General features: G+C 36.4%; 1 protein-coding gene and 1 long non-coding RNA gene across 2 annotated transcripts in view; one reads left to right on the top strand and one right to left on the bottom strand.

Moving 5' to 3' along the window:
- LOC142716135 (uncharacterized) overlaps positions 1 to 22500 on the bottom strand; it is a 43991-nt gene that overhangs the window by 8369 nt on the left and 13122 nt on the right. The window lies entirely within an intron of this gene.
- LOC142715981 (vasotocin-neurophysin VT) overlaps positions 1 to 22500 on the top strand; it is a 23706-nt gene that overhangs the window by 1191 nt on the left and 15 nt on the right. Inside the window, exons 2-3 of the mRNA XM_075848679.1 lie at positions 17751 to 17952; positions 22200 to 22500. The exon at positions 22200 to 22500 is cut by the window's right edge and continues 15 nt beyond it. Coding sequence (XP_075704794.1) covers positions 17751 to 17952; positions 22200 to 22366 — 369 coding nt within the window. The 3' untranslated portion in view covers positions 22367 to 22500. The remainder of the gene's footprint in view (positions 1 to 17750; positions 17953 to 22199) is intronic.

Genomic DNA, 22500 nt, shown 5'->3' with positions numbered 1-22500 from the left:
GATTGTGATGACATTCTGACATTGCATATACAGCTCTGCTACATTTGTATATCCTATAGACATTAGTAGAAGATAGTCTGTATTTAATCCACCCCTATACCTGGCATCAATGTGTCTTTAAATGATTTATGCACTAGAAAACTCACAATATATGAGTATCAAATATCGAGGAATTTAGTTTTTCGTTTAATTAGCGGATACAGGTGTAGTAGAGCTGAGTTTGTTATTTCTTAGAATGTGCAATGCTATCGCAATGTGTATTTCTTCATGGAACTGCAGTCACTATATTATACTATCAACTACATCTGTACATTGGTGTTACAGATATTTCACATGTCCTGCATTGACATCTTTAAGGAATTCTTTGCATTTCAGCACCATGGACAGCGGACAGCCCAGTTGGTTGCATTATATAGATATAAACACTTTGCATTCTGAACTGAGCTGAGTTTGTCAATTGACACTTTTTCAAACTTATATACATAGTCCTGCAAACGTGTAAACTGTAAATCTACTAAATCCCCTTAAAATCAGTGATACATTTCTCTGCTAGACCTGGTCTTCTGTAGTAGTGCTATAGTACCACGGACAGCTCAGCTAAAGCTAGGTCTATAGCTAAAAGAGATCCTATCGGGTAAGAGAATGATAGTTATACAACTTACAGTACAGTAGAGGCTGTTCAATTTACAGATGTAGCAGAGCTGAGTTTGTTTGGCACAAGTCACGTGATTTTTGTGGTTTTCTATAGCACTGCAGGTGCCCATCAATATAGTAAACCAATGCACAAAACTAAACGTTCAATGGCCAATTCAGCACTGCTTCATCTGCAACTTACAAGTTGTGTTTCACGACCATAAACAGATTTAAGTTATATAATTCTCTTTTATCCTATGTTTTTATGGCTTTTTATCATATTACATTACTATATCGTACACATAAATAATGCTGCCACACTGTACACATATGTAATACTACCATACAGATAACATAAATAACACTACTACACTGTACACATATCTAATACCACCATACAGATAACATAAATAACGCTGCTATACTGTACACATAACTAATACACCATACAGATAACATGAATAACACTGCTACACTGTACACATAACTAATACCACCATACAGATAACACAAATAACACTGCTATACTGTACACATAACTAATACCACCATACAGATAACATAATAACACTGCCATACTGTACACATATCTAATACCACCATACAGATAACATGAATAACACTGCTATACTGTACACATATCTAATACCACCATACAGATAACACAAATAACGCTGCCACACTGTACACATATCTAATACCACCATACAGATAACATAAATAACACTACTACACTGTACACATATCTAATACCACCATACAGATAACACAAATAACACTGCTATACTGTACACATATCTAATACCACCATACAGATAACACAAATAACACTGCTATACTGTACACATATCTAATACCACCATACAGATAACACAAATAACGCTGCCACACTGTACACATATCTAATACCACCATACAGATAACAGAAATAACGCTGCCACACTGTACACATATCTAATACCACCATACAGATAACATAATAATGCTGCCACACTGTACACATAACTAATACCACCATACAGATAACACAAATAACGCTGCTATACTGTACACATATCTAATACCACCATACAGATAACAGAAATAACGCTGCCACACTGTACACATAACTAATACCACCATACAGATAACATGAATAACACTGCTATACTGTACACATAACTAATACCACCATACAGATAACACAAATAACGCTGCCACACTGTACACATAACTAATACCACCATACAGATAACACAAATAACGCTGCTATACTGTACACATATCTAATACCACCATACAGATAACAGAAATAACGCTGCCACACTGTACACATATCTAATACCACCATACAGATAACATAAATAACGCTGCTATACTGTACACATAACTAATACCACCATACAGATAACATGAATAACACTGCCACACTGTACACATATCTAATACCACCATACAGATAACATAAATAACGCTGCTATACTGTACACATATCTAATACCACCATACAGATAACAGAAATAACGCTGCCACACTGTACACATATCTAATACCACCATACAGATAACATAAATAACGCTGCTATACTGTACACATAACTAATACCACCATACAGATAACATGAATAACACTGCCACACTGTACACATATCTAATACCACCATACAGATAACATAAATAACACTACTACACTGTACACATATCTAATACCACCATACAGATAACATGAATAACACTGCTATACTGTACACATAACTAATACCACCATACAGATAACATAAATAACGCTGCCACACTGTACACATATCTAATACCACCATACAGATAACATAAATAACGCTGCTATACTGTACACATATCTAATACCACCATACAGATAACAGAAATAACGCTGCCACACTGTACACATATCTAATACCACCATACAGATAACATAAATAACGCTGCTATACTGTACACATAACTAATACCACCATACAGATAACATGAATAACACTGCCACACTGTACACATATCTAATACCACCATACAGATAACATAAATAACGCTGCTATACTGTACACATAACTAATACCACCATACAGATAACAGAAATAACGCTGCCACACTGTACACATATCTAATACCACCATACAGATAACATAATAATGCTGCCATACTGTACACATAACTAATACCACCATACAGATAACATGAATAACACTGCTATACTGTACACATAACTAATACCACCATACAGATAACATGAATAACACTGCCACACTGTACACATATCTAATACCACCATACAGATAACATAAATAACGCTGCTATACTGTACACATATCTAATACCACCATACAGATAACATGAATAACACTGCCACACTGTACACATATCTAATACCACCATACAGATAACATAAATAACGCTGCTATACTGTACACATAACTAATACCACCATACAGATAACAGAAATAACGCTGCCACACTGTACACATATCTAATACCACCATACAGATAACATAATAATGCTGCCACACTGTACACATATCTAATACCACCATACAGATAACATAAATAACACTGCTATACTGTACACATATCTAATACCACCATACAGATAACACAAATAACACTGCTATACTGTACACATATCTAATACCACCATACAGATAACATAATAACACTGTCATACTGTACACATATCTAATACCACCATACAGATAACATAAATAACACTGCTATACTGTACACATATCTAATACCACCATACAGATAACATGAATAACGCTGCCATACTGTACACATATCTAATACCACCATACAGATAACACAAATAACACTGCTATACTGTACACATATCTAATACCACCATACAGATAACATAAATAACGCTGCTATACTGTACACATATCTAATACCACCATACAGATAACATAAATAACACTACTACACTGTACACATATCTAATACCACCATACAGATAACAGAAATAACGCTGCCATACTGTACACATATCTAATACCACCATACAGATAACATAAATAATGCTGCCACACTGTACACATAACTAATACACCATACAGATAACATGAATAACACTGCTACACTGTACACATAACTAATACCACCATACAGATAACATGAATAACACTGCTATACTGTACACATATCTAATACCACCATACAGATAACATATATAACGCTGCCACACTGTACACATATCTAATACCACCATACAGATAACATAAATAACACTGCTACACTGTACACATAACTAATACCACCATACAGATAACATGAATAACGCTGCTATACTGTACACATATCTAATACCACCATACAGATAACACAAATAACGCTGCCACACTGTACACATATCTAATACCACCATACAGATAACATAAATAACGCTGCCACACTGTACACATATCTAATACCACCATACAGATAACATAATAATGCTGCCACACTGTACACATAACTAATACCACCATACAGATAACATGAATAACGCTGCCACACTGTACACATAACTAATACCACCATACAGATAACAGAAATAACGCTGCCACACTGTACACATAACTAATACACCATACAGATAACATGAATAACACTGCTATACTGTACACATATCTAATACCACCATACATATAACATATATAACACTGCTATACTGTACACATATCTAATACCACCATACAGATAACATGAATAACGCTGCCATACTGTACACATAACTAATACACCATACAGATAACATAATAATGCTGCCACACTGTACACATAACTAATACCACCATACAGATAACATAAATAACGCTGCCATACTGTACACATAACTAATACCACCATACAGATAACACAAATAACGCTGCCACACTGTACACATAACTAATACCACCATACAGATAACACAAATAACGCTGCCACACTGTACACATAACTAATACCACCATACAGATAACACAAATAACGCTGCCACACTGTACACATAACTAATACCACCATACAGATAACAGAAATAACGCTGCCACACTGTACACATAACTAATACCACCATACAGATAACACAAATAACGCTGCTATACTGTACACATATCTAATACCACCATACAGATAACATGAATAACACTGCTATACTGTACACATATCTAATACCACCATACAGATAACAGAAATAACGCTGCCACACTGTACACATAACTAATACACCATACAGATAACATAATAACGCTGCCACACTGTACACATAACTAATACCACCATACAGATAACACAAATAACGCTGCTATACTGTACACATATCTAATACCACCATACAGATAACATGAATAACACTGCTATACTGTACACATATCTAATACCACCATACAGATAACAGAAATAACGCTGCCACACTGTACACATAACTAATACACCATACAGATAACATAATAATGCTGCCACACTGTACACATAACTAATACCACCATACAGATAACATAAATAACGCTGCCATACTGTACACATAACTAATACCACCATACAGATAACACAAATAACGCTGCCACACTGTACACATAACTAATACCACCATACAGATAACACAAATAACGCTGCCACACTGTACACATAACTAATACCACCATACAGATAACACAAATAACGCTGCCACACTGTACACATAACTAATACCACCATACAGATAACAGAAATAACGCTGCCACACTGTACACATAACTAATACCACCATACAGATAACATGAATAACGCTGCCATACTGTACACATAACTAATACCACCATACAGATAACAGGAATAACACTGCTATACTGTACACATATCTAATACCACCATACAGATAACAGAAATAACGCTGCCACACTGTACACATAACTAATACACCATACAGATAACATGAATAACACTGCTATACTGTACACATATCTAATACCACCATACAGATAACACAAATAACGCTGCCATACTGTACACATAACTAATACCACCATACAGATAACATGAATAACACTGCTATACTGTACACATATCTAATACCACCATACAGATAACACAAATAACGCTGCCACACTGTACACATAACTAATACCACCATACAGATAACACAAATAACGCTGCCACACTGTACACATAACTAATACCACCATACAGATAACACAAATAACACTGCTACACTGTACACATATCTAATACCACCATACAGATAACACAAATAACACTGCTACACTGTACACATATCTAATACCACCATACAGATAACACAAATAACGCTGCCACACTGTACACATATCTAATACCACCATACAGATAACACAAATAACGCTGCCACACTGTACACATATCTAATACCACCATACAGATAACACAAATAACGCTGCCACACTGTACACATATCTAATACCACCATACAGATAACACAAATAACACTGCTACACTGTACACATAACTAATACCACCATACAGATAACATGAATAACACTGCTATACTGTACACATATCTAATACCACCATACAGATAACATGAATAACGCTGCCATACTGTACACATATCTAATACCACCATACAGATAACACAAATAATGCTGCCACACTGTACACATAACTAATACCACCATACAGATAACATAATAACACTGTCATACTGTACACATAACTAATACCACCATACAGATAACACAAATAACGCTGCCACACTGTACACATATCTAATACCACCATACAGATAACATAAATAATGCTGCCACACTGTACACATATCTAATACCACCATACAGATAACACAAATAACGCTGCCACACTGTACACATATCTAATACCACCATACAGATAACACAAATAACACTGCTACACTGTACACATAACTAATACCACCATACAGATAACATGAATAACACTGCTATACTGTACACATATCTAATACCACCATACAGATAACATGAATAACGCTGCCATACTGTACACATATCTAATACCACCATACAGATAACATGAATAACACTGCTACACTGTACACATAACTAATACCACCATACAGATAACACAAATAACGCTGCCATACTGTACACATATCTAATACCACCATACAGATAACATGAATAACGCTGCCATACTGTACACATATCTAATACCACCATACAGATAACATGAATAACACTGCTACACTGTACACATAACTAATACCACCATACAGATAACACAAATAACGCTGCCATACTGTACACATATCTAATACCACCATACAGATAACATAAATAACGCTGCCATACTGTACACATAACTAATACCACCATACAGATAACACAAATAACGCTGCCATACTGTACACATATCTAATACCACCATACAGATAACATGAATAACGCTGCTACACTGTACACATAACTAATACCACCATACAGATAACATGAATAACGCTGCTATACTGTACACATAACTAATACCACCATACAGATAACATGAATAACACTGCTACACTGTACACATATCTAATACTACCATACAGATAACATAAATAACACTACTACACTGTACACATAACTAATACCACCATACAGATAACATGAATAACACTACTACACTGTACACATAACTAATACCACCATACAGATAACACAAATAACGCTGCTATACTGTACACATAACTAATACCACCATACAGATAACATGAATAACACTGCTACACTGTACACATATCTAATACTACCATACAGATAACATAAATAACACTACTACACTGTACACATAACTAATACCACCATACAGATAACATGAATAACACTGCTACACTGTACACATATCTAATACCACCATACAGATAACATAAATAACGCTGCCATACTGTACACATATCTAATACCACCATACAGATAACACAAATAACGCTGCCACACTGTACACATAACTAATACCACCATACAGATAACATGAATAACGCTGCCATACTGTACACATATCTAATACCACCATACAGATAACATAAATAACACTGCTATACTGTACACATATCTAATACCACCATACAGATAACACAAATAACACTGCTATACTGTACACATATCTAATACCACCATACAGATAACATAATAACACTGTCATACTGTACACATATCTAATACCACCATACAGATAACATAAATAACACTGCTATACTGTACACATATCTAATACCACCATACAGATAACATGAATAACGCTGCCATACTGTACACATATCTAATACCACCATACAGATAACACAAATAACACTGCTATACTGTACACATATCTAATACCACCATACAGATAACATGAATAACACTGCTATACTGTACACATATCTAATACCACCATACAGATAACATAAATAACGCTGCTATACTGTACACATATCTAATACCACCATACAGATAACATAAATAACACTACTACACTGTACACATATCTAATACCACCATACAGATAACAGAAATAACGCTGCCATACTGTACACATATCTAATACCACCATACAGATAACATAAATAATGCTGCCACACTGTACACATAACTAATACACCATACAGATAACATGAATAACACTGCTACACTGTACACATAACTAATACCACCATACAGATAACATGAATAACACTGCTATACTGTACACATATCTAATACCACCATACAGATAACATATATAACGCTGCCACACTGTACACATATCTAATACCACCATACAGATAACATAAATAACACTGCTACACTGTACACATAACTAATACCACCATACAGATAACATGAATAACGCTGCTATACTGTACACATATCTAATACCACCATACAGATAACATAAATAACACTGCTATACTGTACACATATCTAATACCACCATACAGATAACATGAATAACGCTGCCATACTGTACACATATCTAATACCACCATACAGATAACACAAATAACACTGCTATACTGTACACATATCTAATACCACCATACAGATAACATAAATAACGCTGCTATACTGTACACATATCTAATACCACCATACAGATAACATAAATAACACTACTACACTGTACACATATCTAATACCACCATACAGATAACAGAAATAACGCTGCCATACTGTACACATATCTAATACCACCATACAGATAACATAAATAATGCTGCCACACTGTACACATAACTAATACACCATACAGATAACATGAATAACACTGCTACACTGTACACATAACTAATACCACCATACAGATAACATGAATAACACTGCTATACTGTACACATATCTAATACCACCATACAGATAACATATATAACGCTGCCACACTGTACACATATCTAATACCACCATACAGATAACATAAATAACACTGCTACACTGTACACATAACTAATACCACCATACAGATAACATGAATAACGCTGCTATACTGTACACATATCTAATACCACCATACAGATAACACAAATAACGCTGCCACACTGTACACATATCTAATACCACCATACAGATAACATAAATAACGCTGCCACACTGTACACATATCTAATACCACCATACAGATAACATAATAATGCTGCCACACTGTACACATAACTAATACCACCATACAGATAACATGAATAACGCTGCCACACTGTACACATAACTAATACCACCATACAGATAACAGAAATAACGCTGCCACACTGTACACATATCTAATACCACCATACAGATAACAGAAATAACGCTGCCATACTGTACACATATCTAATACCACCATACAGATAACACAAATAACACTGCTATACTGTACACATAACTAATACCACCATACAGATAACATGAATAACACTGCTATACTGTACACATATCTAATACCACCATACATATAACATATATAACACTGCTATACTGTACACATATCTAATACCACCATACAGATAACATGAATAACGCTGCCATACTGTACACATAACTAATACACCATACAGATAACATAATAATGCTGCCACACTGTACACATAACTAATACCACCATACAGATAACATAAATAACGCTGCCATACTGTACACATAACTAATACCACCATACAGATAACACAAATAACGCTGCCACACTGTACACATAACTAATACCACCATACAGATAACACAAATAACGCTGCCACACTGTACACATAACTAATACCACCATACAGATAACACAAATAACGCTGCCACACTGTACACATAACTAATACCACCATACAGATAACAGAAATAACGCTGCCACACTGTACACATAACTAATACCACCATACAGATAACACAAATAACGCTGCTATACTGTACACATAACTAATACCACCATACAGATAACATGAATAACACTGCTATACTGTACACATATCTAATACCACCATACAGATAACAGAAATAACGCTGCCACACTGTACACATAACTAATACACCATACAGATAACATAATAACGCTGCCACACTGTACACATAACTAATACCACCATACAGATAACACAAATAACGCTGCTATACTGTACACATATCTAATACCACCATACAGATAACATGAATAACACTGCTATACTGTACACATATCTAATACCACCATACAGATAACAGAAATAACGCTGCCACACTGTACACATAACTAATACACCATACAGATAACATAATAATGCTGCCACACTGTACACATAACTAATACCACCATACAGATAACATAAATAACGCTGCCATACTGTACACATAACTAATACCACCATACAGATAACACAAATAACGCTGCCACACTGTACACATAACTAATACCACCATACAGATAACACAAATAACGCTGCCATACTGTACACATATCTAATACCACCATACAGATAACATGAATAACGCTGCTACACTGTACACATAACTAATACCACCATACAGATAACATGAATAACGCTGCTATACTGTACACATAACTAATACCACCATACAGATAACATGAATAACACTGCTACACTGTACACATATCTAATACTACCATACAGATAACATAAATAACACTACTACACTGTACACATAACTAATACCACCATACAGATAACATGAATAACACTACTACACTGTACACATAACTAATACCACCATACAGATAACACAAATAACGCTGCCACACTGTACACATAACTAATACACCATACAGATAACATGAATAACACTGCTATACTGTACACATATCTAATACCACCATACAGATAACATGAATAACGCTGCCATACTGTACACATAACTAATACCACCATACAGATAACATGAATAACACTGCTACACTGTACACATATCTAATACCACCATACAGATAACATAAATAACGCTGCCATACTGTACACATATCTAATACCACCATACAGATAACACAAATAACGCTGCCACACTGTACACATAACTAATACCACCATACAGATAACATGAATAACGCTGCCATACTGTACACATATCTAATACCACCATACAGATAACATAAATAACACTGCTATACTGTACACATATCTAATACCACCATACAGATAACACAAATAACACTGCTATACTGTACACATATCTAATACCACCATACAGATAACATAATAACACTGTCATACTGTACACATATCTAATACCACCATACAGATAACATAAATAACACTGCTATACTGTACACATATCTAATACCACCATACAGATAACATGAATAACGCTGCCATACTGTACACATATCTAATACCACCATACAGATAACACAAATAACACTGCTATACTGTACACATATCTAATACCACCATACAGATAACATAAATAACGCTGCTATACTGTACACATATCTAATACCACCATACAGATAACATAAATAACACTACTACACTGTACACATATCTAATACCACCATACAGATAACAGAAATAACGCTGCCATACTGTACACATATCTAATACCACCATACAGATAACATAAATAATGCTGCCACACTGTACACATAACTAATACACCATACAGATAACATGAATAACACTGCTACACTGTACACATAACTAATACCACCATACAGCTAACATGAATAACACTGCTATACTGTACACATATCTAATACCACCATACAGATAACATATATAACGCTGCCACACTGTACACATATCTAATACCACCATACAGATAACATAAATAACACTGCTACACTGTACACATAACTAATACCACCATACAGATAACATGAATAACGCTGCTATACTGTACACATATCTAATACCACCATACAGATAACACAAATAACGCTGCCACACTGTACACATATCTAATACCACCATACAGATAACATAAATAACGCTGCCACACTGTACACATATCTAATACCACCATACAGATAACATAATAATGCTGCCACACTGTACACATAACTAATACCACCATACAGATAACATGAATAACGCTGCCACACTGTACACATAACTAATACCACCATACAGATAACAGAAATAACGCTGCCACACTGTACACATATCTAATACCACCATACAGATAACAGAAATAACGCTGCCATACTGTACACATATCTAATACCACCATACAGATAACACAAATAACACTGCTATACTGTACACATAACTAATACCACCATACAGATAACATGAATAACACTGCTATACTGTACACATATCTAATACCACCATACATATAACATATATAACACTGCTATACTGTACACATATCTAATACCACCATACAGATAACATGAATAACGCTGCCATACTGTACACATAACTAATACACCATACAGATAACATAATAATGCTGCCACACTGTACACATAACTAATACCACCATACAGATAACATAAATAACGCTGCCATACTGTACACATAACTAATACCACCATACAGATAACACAAATAACGCTGCCACACTGTACACATAACTAATACCACCATACAGATAACACAAATAACGCTGCCACACTGTACACATAACTAATACCACCATACAGATAACACAAATAACGCTGCCACACTGTACACATAACTAATACCACCATACAGATAACAGAAATAACGCTGCCACACTGTACACATAACTAATACCACCATACAGATAACACAAATAACGCTGCTATACTGTACACATATCTAATACCACCATACAGATAACATGAATAACACTGCTATACTGTACACATATCTAATACCACCATACAGATAACAGAAATAACGCTGCCACACTGTACACATAACTAATACACCATACAGATAACATAATAACGCTGCCACACTGTACACATAACTAATACCACCATACAGATAACACAAATAACGCTGCTATACTGTACACATATCTAATACCACCATACAGATAACATGAATAACACTGCTATACTGTACACATATCTAATACCACCATACAGATAACAGAAATAACGCTGCCACACTGTACACATAACTAATACACCATACAGATAACATAATAATGCTGCCACACTGTACACATAACTAATACCACCATACAGATAACATAAATAACGCTGCCATACTGTACACATAACTAATACCACCATACAGATAACACAAATAACGCTGCCACACTGTACACATAACTAATACCACCATACAGATAACACAAATAACGCTGCCACACTGTACACATAACTAATACCACCATACAGATAACACAAATAACGCTGCCACACTGTACACATAACTAATACCACCATACAGATAACAGAAATAACGCTGCCACACTGTACACATAACTAATACCACCATACAGATAACACAAATAACGCTGCCACACTGTACACATAACTAATACCACCATACAGATAACATGAATAACGCTGCCATACTGTACACATAACTAATACCACCATACAGATAACAGGAATAACACTGCTATACTGTACACATATCTAATACCACCATACAGATAACAGAAATAACGCTGCCACACTGTACACATAACTAATACACCATACAGATAACATGAATAACACTGCTATACTGTACACATATCTAATACCACCATACAGATAACATGAATAACGCTGCCATACTGTACACATAACTAATACCACCATACAGATAACATGAATAACACTGCTATACTGTACACATATCTAATACCACCATACAGATAACACAAATAACGCTGCCACACTGTACACATAACTAATACCACCATACAGATAACACAAATAACGCTGCCACACTGTACACATAACTAATACCACCATACAGATAACACAAATAACACTGCTACACTGTACACATATCTAATACCACCATACAGATAACACAAATAACACTGCTACACTGTACACATATCTAATACCACCATACAGATAACACAAATAACGCTGCCACACTGTACACATATCTAATACCACCATACAGATAACACAAATAACGCTGCCACACTGTACACATATCTAATACCACCATACAGATAACACAAATAACACTGCCACACTGTACACATATCTAATACCACCATACAGATAACACAAATAACACTGCTACACTGTACACATAACTAATACCACCATACAGATAACATGAATAACACTGCTATACTGTACACATATCTAATACCACCATACAGATAACATGAATAACGCTGCCATACTGTACACATATCTAATACCACCATACAGATAACACAAATAATGCTGCCACACTGTACACATAACTAATACCACCATACAGATAACATAATAACACTGTCATACTGTACACATAACTAATACCACCATACAGATAACACAAATAACGCTGCCACACTGTACACATATCTAATACCACCATACAGATAACATAAATAATGCTGCCACACTGTACACATATCTAATACCACCATACAGATAACACAAATAACGCTGCCACACTGTACACATATCTAATACCACCATACAGATAACACAAATAACACTGCTACACTGTACACATAACTAATACCACCATACAGATAACATGAATAACACTGCTATACTGTACACATATCTAATACCACCATACAGATAACATGAATAACGCTGCCATACTGTACACATATCTAATACCACCATACAGATAACATGAATAACACTGCTACACTGTACACATAACTAATACCACCATACAGATAACACAAATAACGCTGCCATACTGTACACATATCTAATACCACCATACAGATAACATGAATAACGCTGCCATACTGTACACATATCTAATACCACCATACAGATAACATGAATAACACTGCTACACTGTACACATAACTAATACCACCATACAGATAACACAAATAACGCTGCCATACTGTACACATATCTAATACCACCATACAGATAACATAAATAACGCTGCCATACTGTACACATAACTAATACCACCATACAGATAACACAAATAACGCTGCCATACTGTACACATATCTAATACCACCATACAGATAACATGAATAACGCTGCTACACTGTACACATAACTAATACCACCATACAGATAACATGAATAACACTACTACACTGTACACATAACTAATACCACCATACAGATAACACAAATAACGCTGCTATACTGTACACATAACTAATACCACCATACAGATAACATGAATAACACTGCTACACTGTACACATATCTAATACTACCATACAGATAACATAAATAACACTACTACACTGTACACATAACTAATACCACCATACAGATAACATGAATAACACTGCTACACTGTACACATATCTAATACCACCATACAGATAACATAAATAACGCTGCCATACTGTACACATATCTAATACCACCATACAGATAACACAAATAACGCTGCCACACTGTACACATAACTAATACCACCATACAGATAACATGAATAACGCTGCCATACTGTACACATATCTAATACCACCATACAGATAACATAAATAACACTGCTATACTGTACACATATCTAATACCACCATACAGATAACATAAATAACACTGCCACACTGTACACATATCTAATACCACCATACAGATAACATATATAACGCTGCCACACTGTACACATAACTAATACCACCATACAGATAACACAAATAACACTGCTATACTGTACACATATCTAATACCACCATACAGATAACATAAATAACACTGCTATACTGTACACATATCTAATACCACCATACAGATAACATAAATAACGCTGCTATACTGTACACATATCTAATACCACCATACAGATAACATAAATAACGCTGCTATACTGTACACATATCTAATACCACCATACAGATAACATAAATAACACTGCTATACTGTACACATATCTAATACCACCATACAGATAACATAAATAACGCTGCCACACTGTACACATAACTAATACCACCATACAGATAACATAAATAACGCTGCCACACTGTACACATAACTAATACCACCATACAGATAACACAAATAACACTGCTACACTGTACACATATCTAATACCACCATACAGATAACACAAATAACACTGCTACACTGTACACATAACTAATACCACCATACAGATAACAGAAATAACGCTGCCACACTGTACACATATCTAATACCACCATACAGATAACATGAATAACACTGCTATACTGTACACATATCTAATACCACCATACAGATAACACAAATAACGCTGCCACACTGTACACATATCTAATACCACCATACAAATAACACAAATAACGCTGCCACACTGTACACATATCTAATACCACCATGCAGATAACATAATAATGCTGCCACACTGTACACATAACTAATACCACCATACAGATAACATAATAACACTGTCATACTGTACACATATCTAATACCACCATACAGATAACATAAATAACGCTGCCACACTGTACACATATCCAATACCACCATACAGATAACATAAATAATGCTGCCACACTGTACACATAACTAATACACCATACAGATAACACAAATAACGCTGCCACACTGTACACATATCTAATACCACCATACAGATAACATAATAACACTGCTACACTGTACACATATCTAATACCACCATACAGATAACATAATAACACTGTCATACTGTACACATATCTAATACCACCATACAGATAACATAAATAACGCTGCCACACTGTACACATATCTAATACCACCATACAGATAACATAAATAATGCTGCCACACTGTACACATATCCAATACCACCATACAGATAACATAAATAACGCTGCCACACTGTACACATAACTAATACCACCATACAGATAACATATATAACGCTGCCATACTGTACACATAACTAATACCACCATACAGATAACATGAATAACACTGCTATACTGTACACATAACTAATACTACCACACAGATAACACAAATAACACTGCTATACTGTACACATATCCAATACCACCATACAGATAACAGAAATAACGCTGCCACACTGTACACATAACTAATACCACCATACAGATAACACAAATAACACTACTATACTGTACACATAACTAATACCACCATACAGATAACATAAATAACACTGCCACACTGTACACATAACTAATACCACCATACAGATAACACAAATAACACTGCCACACTGTACACATAACTAATACTACCACACAGATAACACAAATAATGCTGCCATACTGTACACATATCTAATACTACCATACAGATAACATAAATAACACTGCCATACTGTACACATAACTAATACCACCATACAGATAACAGAAATAACGCTGCCACACTGTACACATAACTAATACTACCACACAGATAACAGAAATAACGCTGCCACACTGTACACATAACTAATACACCATAACACCATATTGTACAAATGAATGAGTGCCAGAATAGAGCTCCTATAAACAGTATGATTGATAATATTCTCCCATACACAATAGTGCCAGCTGAGTGCCAACCATAAGCAGTGGGAGCAGAGTTTAGTGGTACTGTCTGAAGGTGACATCTTCATAGGCATCAGAGCTTTGTTTTTCTGATACAGAGCTCCAAACCCTCAGTGCTACAAATAAATGTTAAAATTATTGGGAGCTCACAGCATGTGTTTTTATATAACTACTATTGAAGTAAATAGAAGCTTTATAAAAAATATATATACAGTGAGCTCCCCCCTAGTGGTGTCTGCTGACAGATAGGCCGCATGGTCAGTCAGGAGTATGGTAACCATGGTCTTGTTCTTTGCAGTGTATACCATGTGGCCCAGGGAATAGAGGCAACTGCTTTGGACCAAACATCTGCTGTGGAGAAGATTTAGGATGTTATGTTGGGACCCCCGAAACTCTTCGCTGCGTGGAAGAGAACTACTTACCTTCCCCTTGTGAGGCCGGTGGGAAACCCTGCAGCAGCGGAGGACGATGTGCCGCTCCGGGAATATGCTGCAGTGATGGTAAGTCACCCATCCTAGGGGGTCTCTGTCGGCAGGGGTACATTTAGATCTTAAATGTATATCCTAGGGGGTCTCTGTGGGGGTTCAATAGAGGAAAAATTGGATAATTCAACCTTATATCTGTCCATATCACGAGGAGCCCTAAATGTTAGTTAATAATAGTAATATTAACAGTAGTAATAATAATAATAATTGGACATGATAACAGAACATAATACACCTGCGACTACAACCACCACTACTCCTACTATTACTACTAGTTATGAGTCTGCTGATTTTATTGGGGGAGCGCTCTCCTGCCTCCCTAGGCACCTCTCTGTGCGGTGACTGACGGGCTGCTGTGTTTTGACATGTCAAGCATTGACCTGAAGGGCGGGGGGGGTTTAGTGGGAGCGCTCCCCTCATAAGATCTCCAGATCTCCTATGAGTGCGGTGTTTTCTTTTATTAGCCAAACGGATCTAAACGGATTTGAGCTAATCTAACCTTATTTATTCTCACCGTATCTAATCTAACGTTATCAAATTCAACCCGATCTAATCTATCCCGATCTAACCTGATCTAATCTAACATGATCTAATCTAACCTGATCTAATCTAACCTGATCTAATCTAACCTGATCTAATCTAACCTGATCAAATCTAACCTGATCTAATCTAACCTGATCTAATCTAACCGGATCTAATCTAACCTGATAAAATCTATCTTGATCTAATCTAACCTGATCTATTCTAACCGGATCTAATCTAAACGGATCTAATCTAACCTGATCTATTCTAACCTGATCAAATCTAACTTGATCTAATCTAACCTGATCTATTCTAACCGGATCTAATCTAAACGGATCTAATCTAACCTGATCTATTCTAACTTAATCGAATCTAACCTGATCTAATCTAACCTGATCTAATCTAACCTGATCTAATCTAACCTGATCTAATCTAACCTGATCTAATATTACCTGATCTAATCTAACCTGATCTAATCTAATTTAACCTGATCTATTCTGACCTGATCTTATCTAACGTTATCAAATTCAACCTGATCTAATTTAATCCGATCTAACCTGATCTAATCAAACCTGAACTAATCTAATTTAACCTCATCTATTCTCACCTAAACTAATCTACTCTGATCTAATTTAACTTTATATAATCTAATTTTAATCTAACCTGATCTAATATAACCTGATCAAATCTAACTTGATCTAATCTAACCTGATCTAATCTAACCTGATCTAATCTAACCTGATCTAATCTAACCTTAGCTATTCTAACCTAATCTAACCTGATCTAATCTAAACTGATCACATCTAACTTGATCTAATCTAACCTGATCTAATCTAACCGGATCGAATCTAACCTGATCTATCTAACCTGATCTAATCTAATTTAACCTGATCTATTCTGACCTGATCTATTCTAACGTTATCAAATTCAACCTGATCTAATTTAATCCGATCTAACATGAACTAATCTATTTAACTTTATATAATCTAATCTAACTTTATCTAATCTAACCTGATGTAATGTAATTTAATCTAACTTGATCTAATCTAATTTTATCTAATCTAAATTTATCTAATGTAACTTTATCTAATATAACCTGATCTAATCTAACCTGGTCTAATCTATTCTAATCTAATCTAACCTGATCTAATCTAACTTGATCTATTCTAACCTGATCAAATCTAACTTGATCTATTCTAACCTGATCAAATCTAACTTGATCTAATCTAACCTGATCTAATCTGGTCTGATCTAATATAGTCTGATCTAATCTAGTCTGATCTAATCTAACTTGATCTATTCGAACCCAATCTAATCTAACTTTACCTAATCTAACCTGATCTTGTCTGACCTGACCTAACTTTGGTAGAGCCGAGGGAATGCAAGTGTAGCTTCCATAATACGACTCTGTGAAACTGGCCCTACCAGAATTAGTAGTGGTGAAAGTGGTGGTAGTAGTTTTCATACCGTAGTATTGGTAGTAAATCAGCAGTAAAGAGGTATGAAACCGCCAGATAATGATCCCGCCACTACTACTCCCATCGCTACTACCAGTACTATTATTTTTACTACTAATACCCTTTGCTACTGGCAGAACTTGTATCTAAGGCCCCATGCACACGAACGTGTTTTTGCGTCCGCAATTCCCCCGCAAATCCACAGGAGAATTGCGGACCCATTCATTTCTATGGGCCCATACACACTATCCGTGTTTTCACGGGTCTCCGCATGTCCGCAAATCCGTGCCGCAGAAACTCAGGACATGTCTTATTACGGCCCGCAAATTCGATGCGGACATGCCCATAGAAGTCAATGGGCCCGTGGAAAATGCGGGTACACCTCCGTGTGTCAACCGCAGTTTGCGGATTTGCGGAAGTGTTGCTAGGCGACGACCGGGAATGAGTTCTGTCGTCATCCTGTTTTACCTAGGCTTTTTTTTCTTTATCCGCATTTTGCGGATTACATACGGATGAACTGCGGAGGACATTTCACGGAACACGGTCCTGGAATTTGCGGACCAGAAAAACACTACGGTCGTGTGCATGAGGCCTTAGAGATAAGGTTGGGGCTTTTACTGGGAAGTTACGTTGGATTATAAATGGGCATGAAACCAGGGTAGCCGGTAAAATAAAATGTTCTCCACTCCTGCAGGATGTCCTGGGGGGGGGGGGGGGGGATCATCACATGCGTCATCCAGTAATGAGGTCACCCCCCGGCTCCCAGAACCAGAGAACAAACCCATTATCAAGGGAACATGTATTTATAACCGTTAAATTGCCACAGTACCGTTATAATCTACAGTATACTATTATAATGCTGTTCATTTTTTACTGGGTCAAACAGCTTGGGTACCAATATAAAGTTTAGTAACATATTGACCTGGTTTAAACCTCCATTACATGATATTTATTATTTATTTTCATGAAGCCCCCCCCCCCCCCTTTATTATATAATGTAAGTTGTGGCCGACCAATCACAGAACTTCCTGTCCTGGTGACTACTATTTGATTACATGCAGCTCCATGTACTAAAGTAGTCACAAGAAGTTCTATCTACTGTATGTTAGACTGCCTCTCTGTCTCGCACACACTTGTTTTAGGCTCCTCTCATTGATGCAGCAGAAAGTAGATTAAGACATAGCAGTGCTGAGTTGGTCAAATATAGAAGTGCTTTGCTTGTTAAATATAGCAGAGCCTAGTTCATCTGGGGTAATAGACTTTGTATGTCAGATGTAGCAGAGCTTAGTTTGTCACATGTGAGTTTGTCAGATTTAGAAGAGCTGAGCTTGTCAGATGTAGCAGGACTGAATTTGAGGTCCAGTAGACTTAGTATGTCAGATGTAGCAAAGCTGAGCTTGTCAGATGTAGAAGAGATAAATGTGTTAGATGTAGTAAGGCTGGGCTTGCCTGGTGTGGCAGACTTATTATGTCACATGTAGCAGAGCTGAGTTTGTCAGATGTAGAAGAGATAAATGTGTTAGATGTAGTAAGCTGGGCTTGCCTGGTGTGGCAGACTTATTATGTCACATGTAGCAGAGCTGAGTTTGTCAGATGTAGAATAGTTGAGTTTGTCCGATGTTGAACAGGTGGGCTTTTTCAGATGTAGCAGAGCTGAGTTTGCCAGATGAAGCTTAGCTGGGTTTTCAGGTAAAGTAGTGCTGGGTTTGTCATTTGGTACAATTCATGGTGGAATCAACATGTATTTTCTACGCTACAGGTGAATCTATTAGGTTTACTTAACTCAGTGGGTTCTTGAAAGAATCAGTATATTACTTTACATTATCATCTTGTTGTATATGAATCAGTGTGATATCTTATAAGAAAAAGAAAATGTAGTATTCACAATTCCGGTTTGAAATGGAGAGTTACTGGGATCTAGCAGCTCTGGATGTGAGTGGAGTATAAGGCTAAGTGCACACTCCTGTTCTGAGCCTCGGTTCTGTCATATTTAACGAGAAGATTAGCGAAGAATGCAGCGATATTCCACCCTGTCAAAATGACGGCCACCAGGATGGAATCCCGACAGACCCCACTATAGTCAATGGTGTCCATCGGGCTCCGTTGTTTGAAGATCCGGCACCACCAATGTGGTTTTCCGTTATAACGCCGGCCACGATGGCGGTGTGAACAGAGCCTAAAACATATCTCACTTTCTATTTCTATAAATTCAGATCTTGCTGGTATTAATGGACAAAAATAAAAGTCCTGTTGCTTTAAATGTCATGGCTTGCTTTCCCACAGACAGTTGCGCTGTGGACTCCAGCTGTCTGGAAGAAGACAGTGACAAGAGACGAGTCTCCCCTGAGCAGAACATGACCCAGATGGACGGCTCCGCCAGCGATCTCCTCCTGAGACTCGTGCACATGGCCAACAGACAGCAACAGCAAAGCAAACATCAGGTGTACTGAGCGCAGCCGCCTGCGTTACCGCATGTGCTTCATGTACGGCGCCTCCCGGTGGCTGCTCTCTCACCGCCCATTTATGTAAGAATGTAACGGAACAAATGGCTGACAGTTCATTGTACATACAGCAAATAAAGTAT

Source organism: Rhinoderma darwinii, chromosome 1 (genome assembly GCF_050947455.1).
Source record: "Rhinoderma darwinii isolate aRhiDar2 chromosome 1, aRhiDar2.hap1, whole genome shotgun sequence".
Classification (NCBI taxonomy): domain Eukaryota; kingdom Metazoa; phylum Chordata; class Amphibia; order Anura; family Rhinodermatidae; genus Rhinoderma; species Rhinoderma darwinii.
This window is presented reverse-complemented; position numbering and strand designations above follow the sequence as displayed.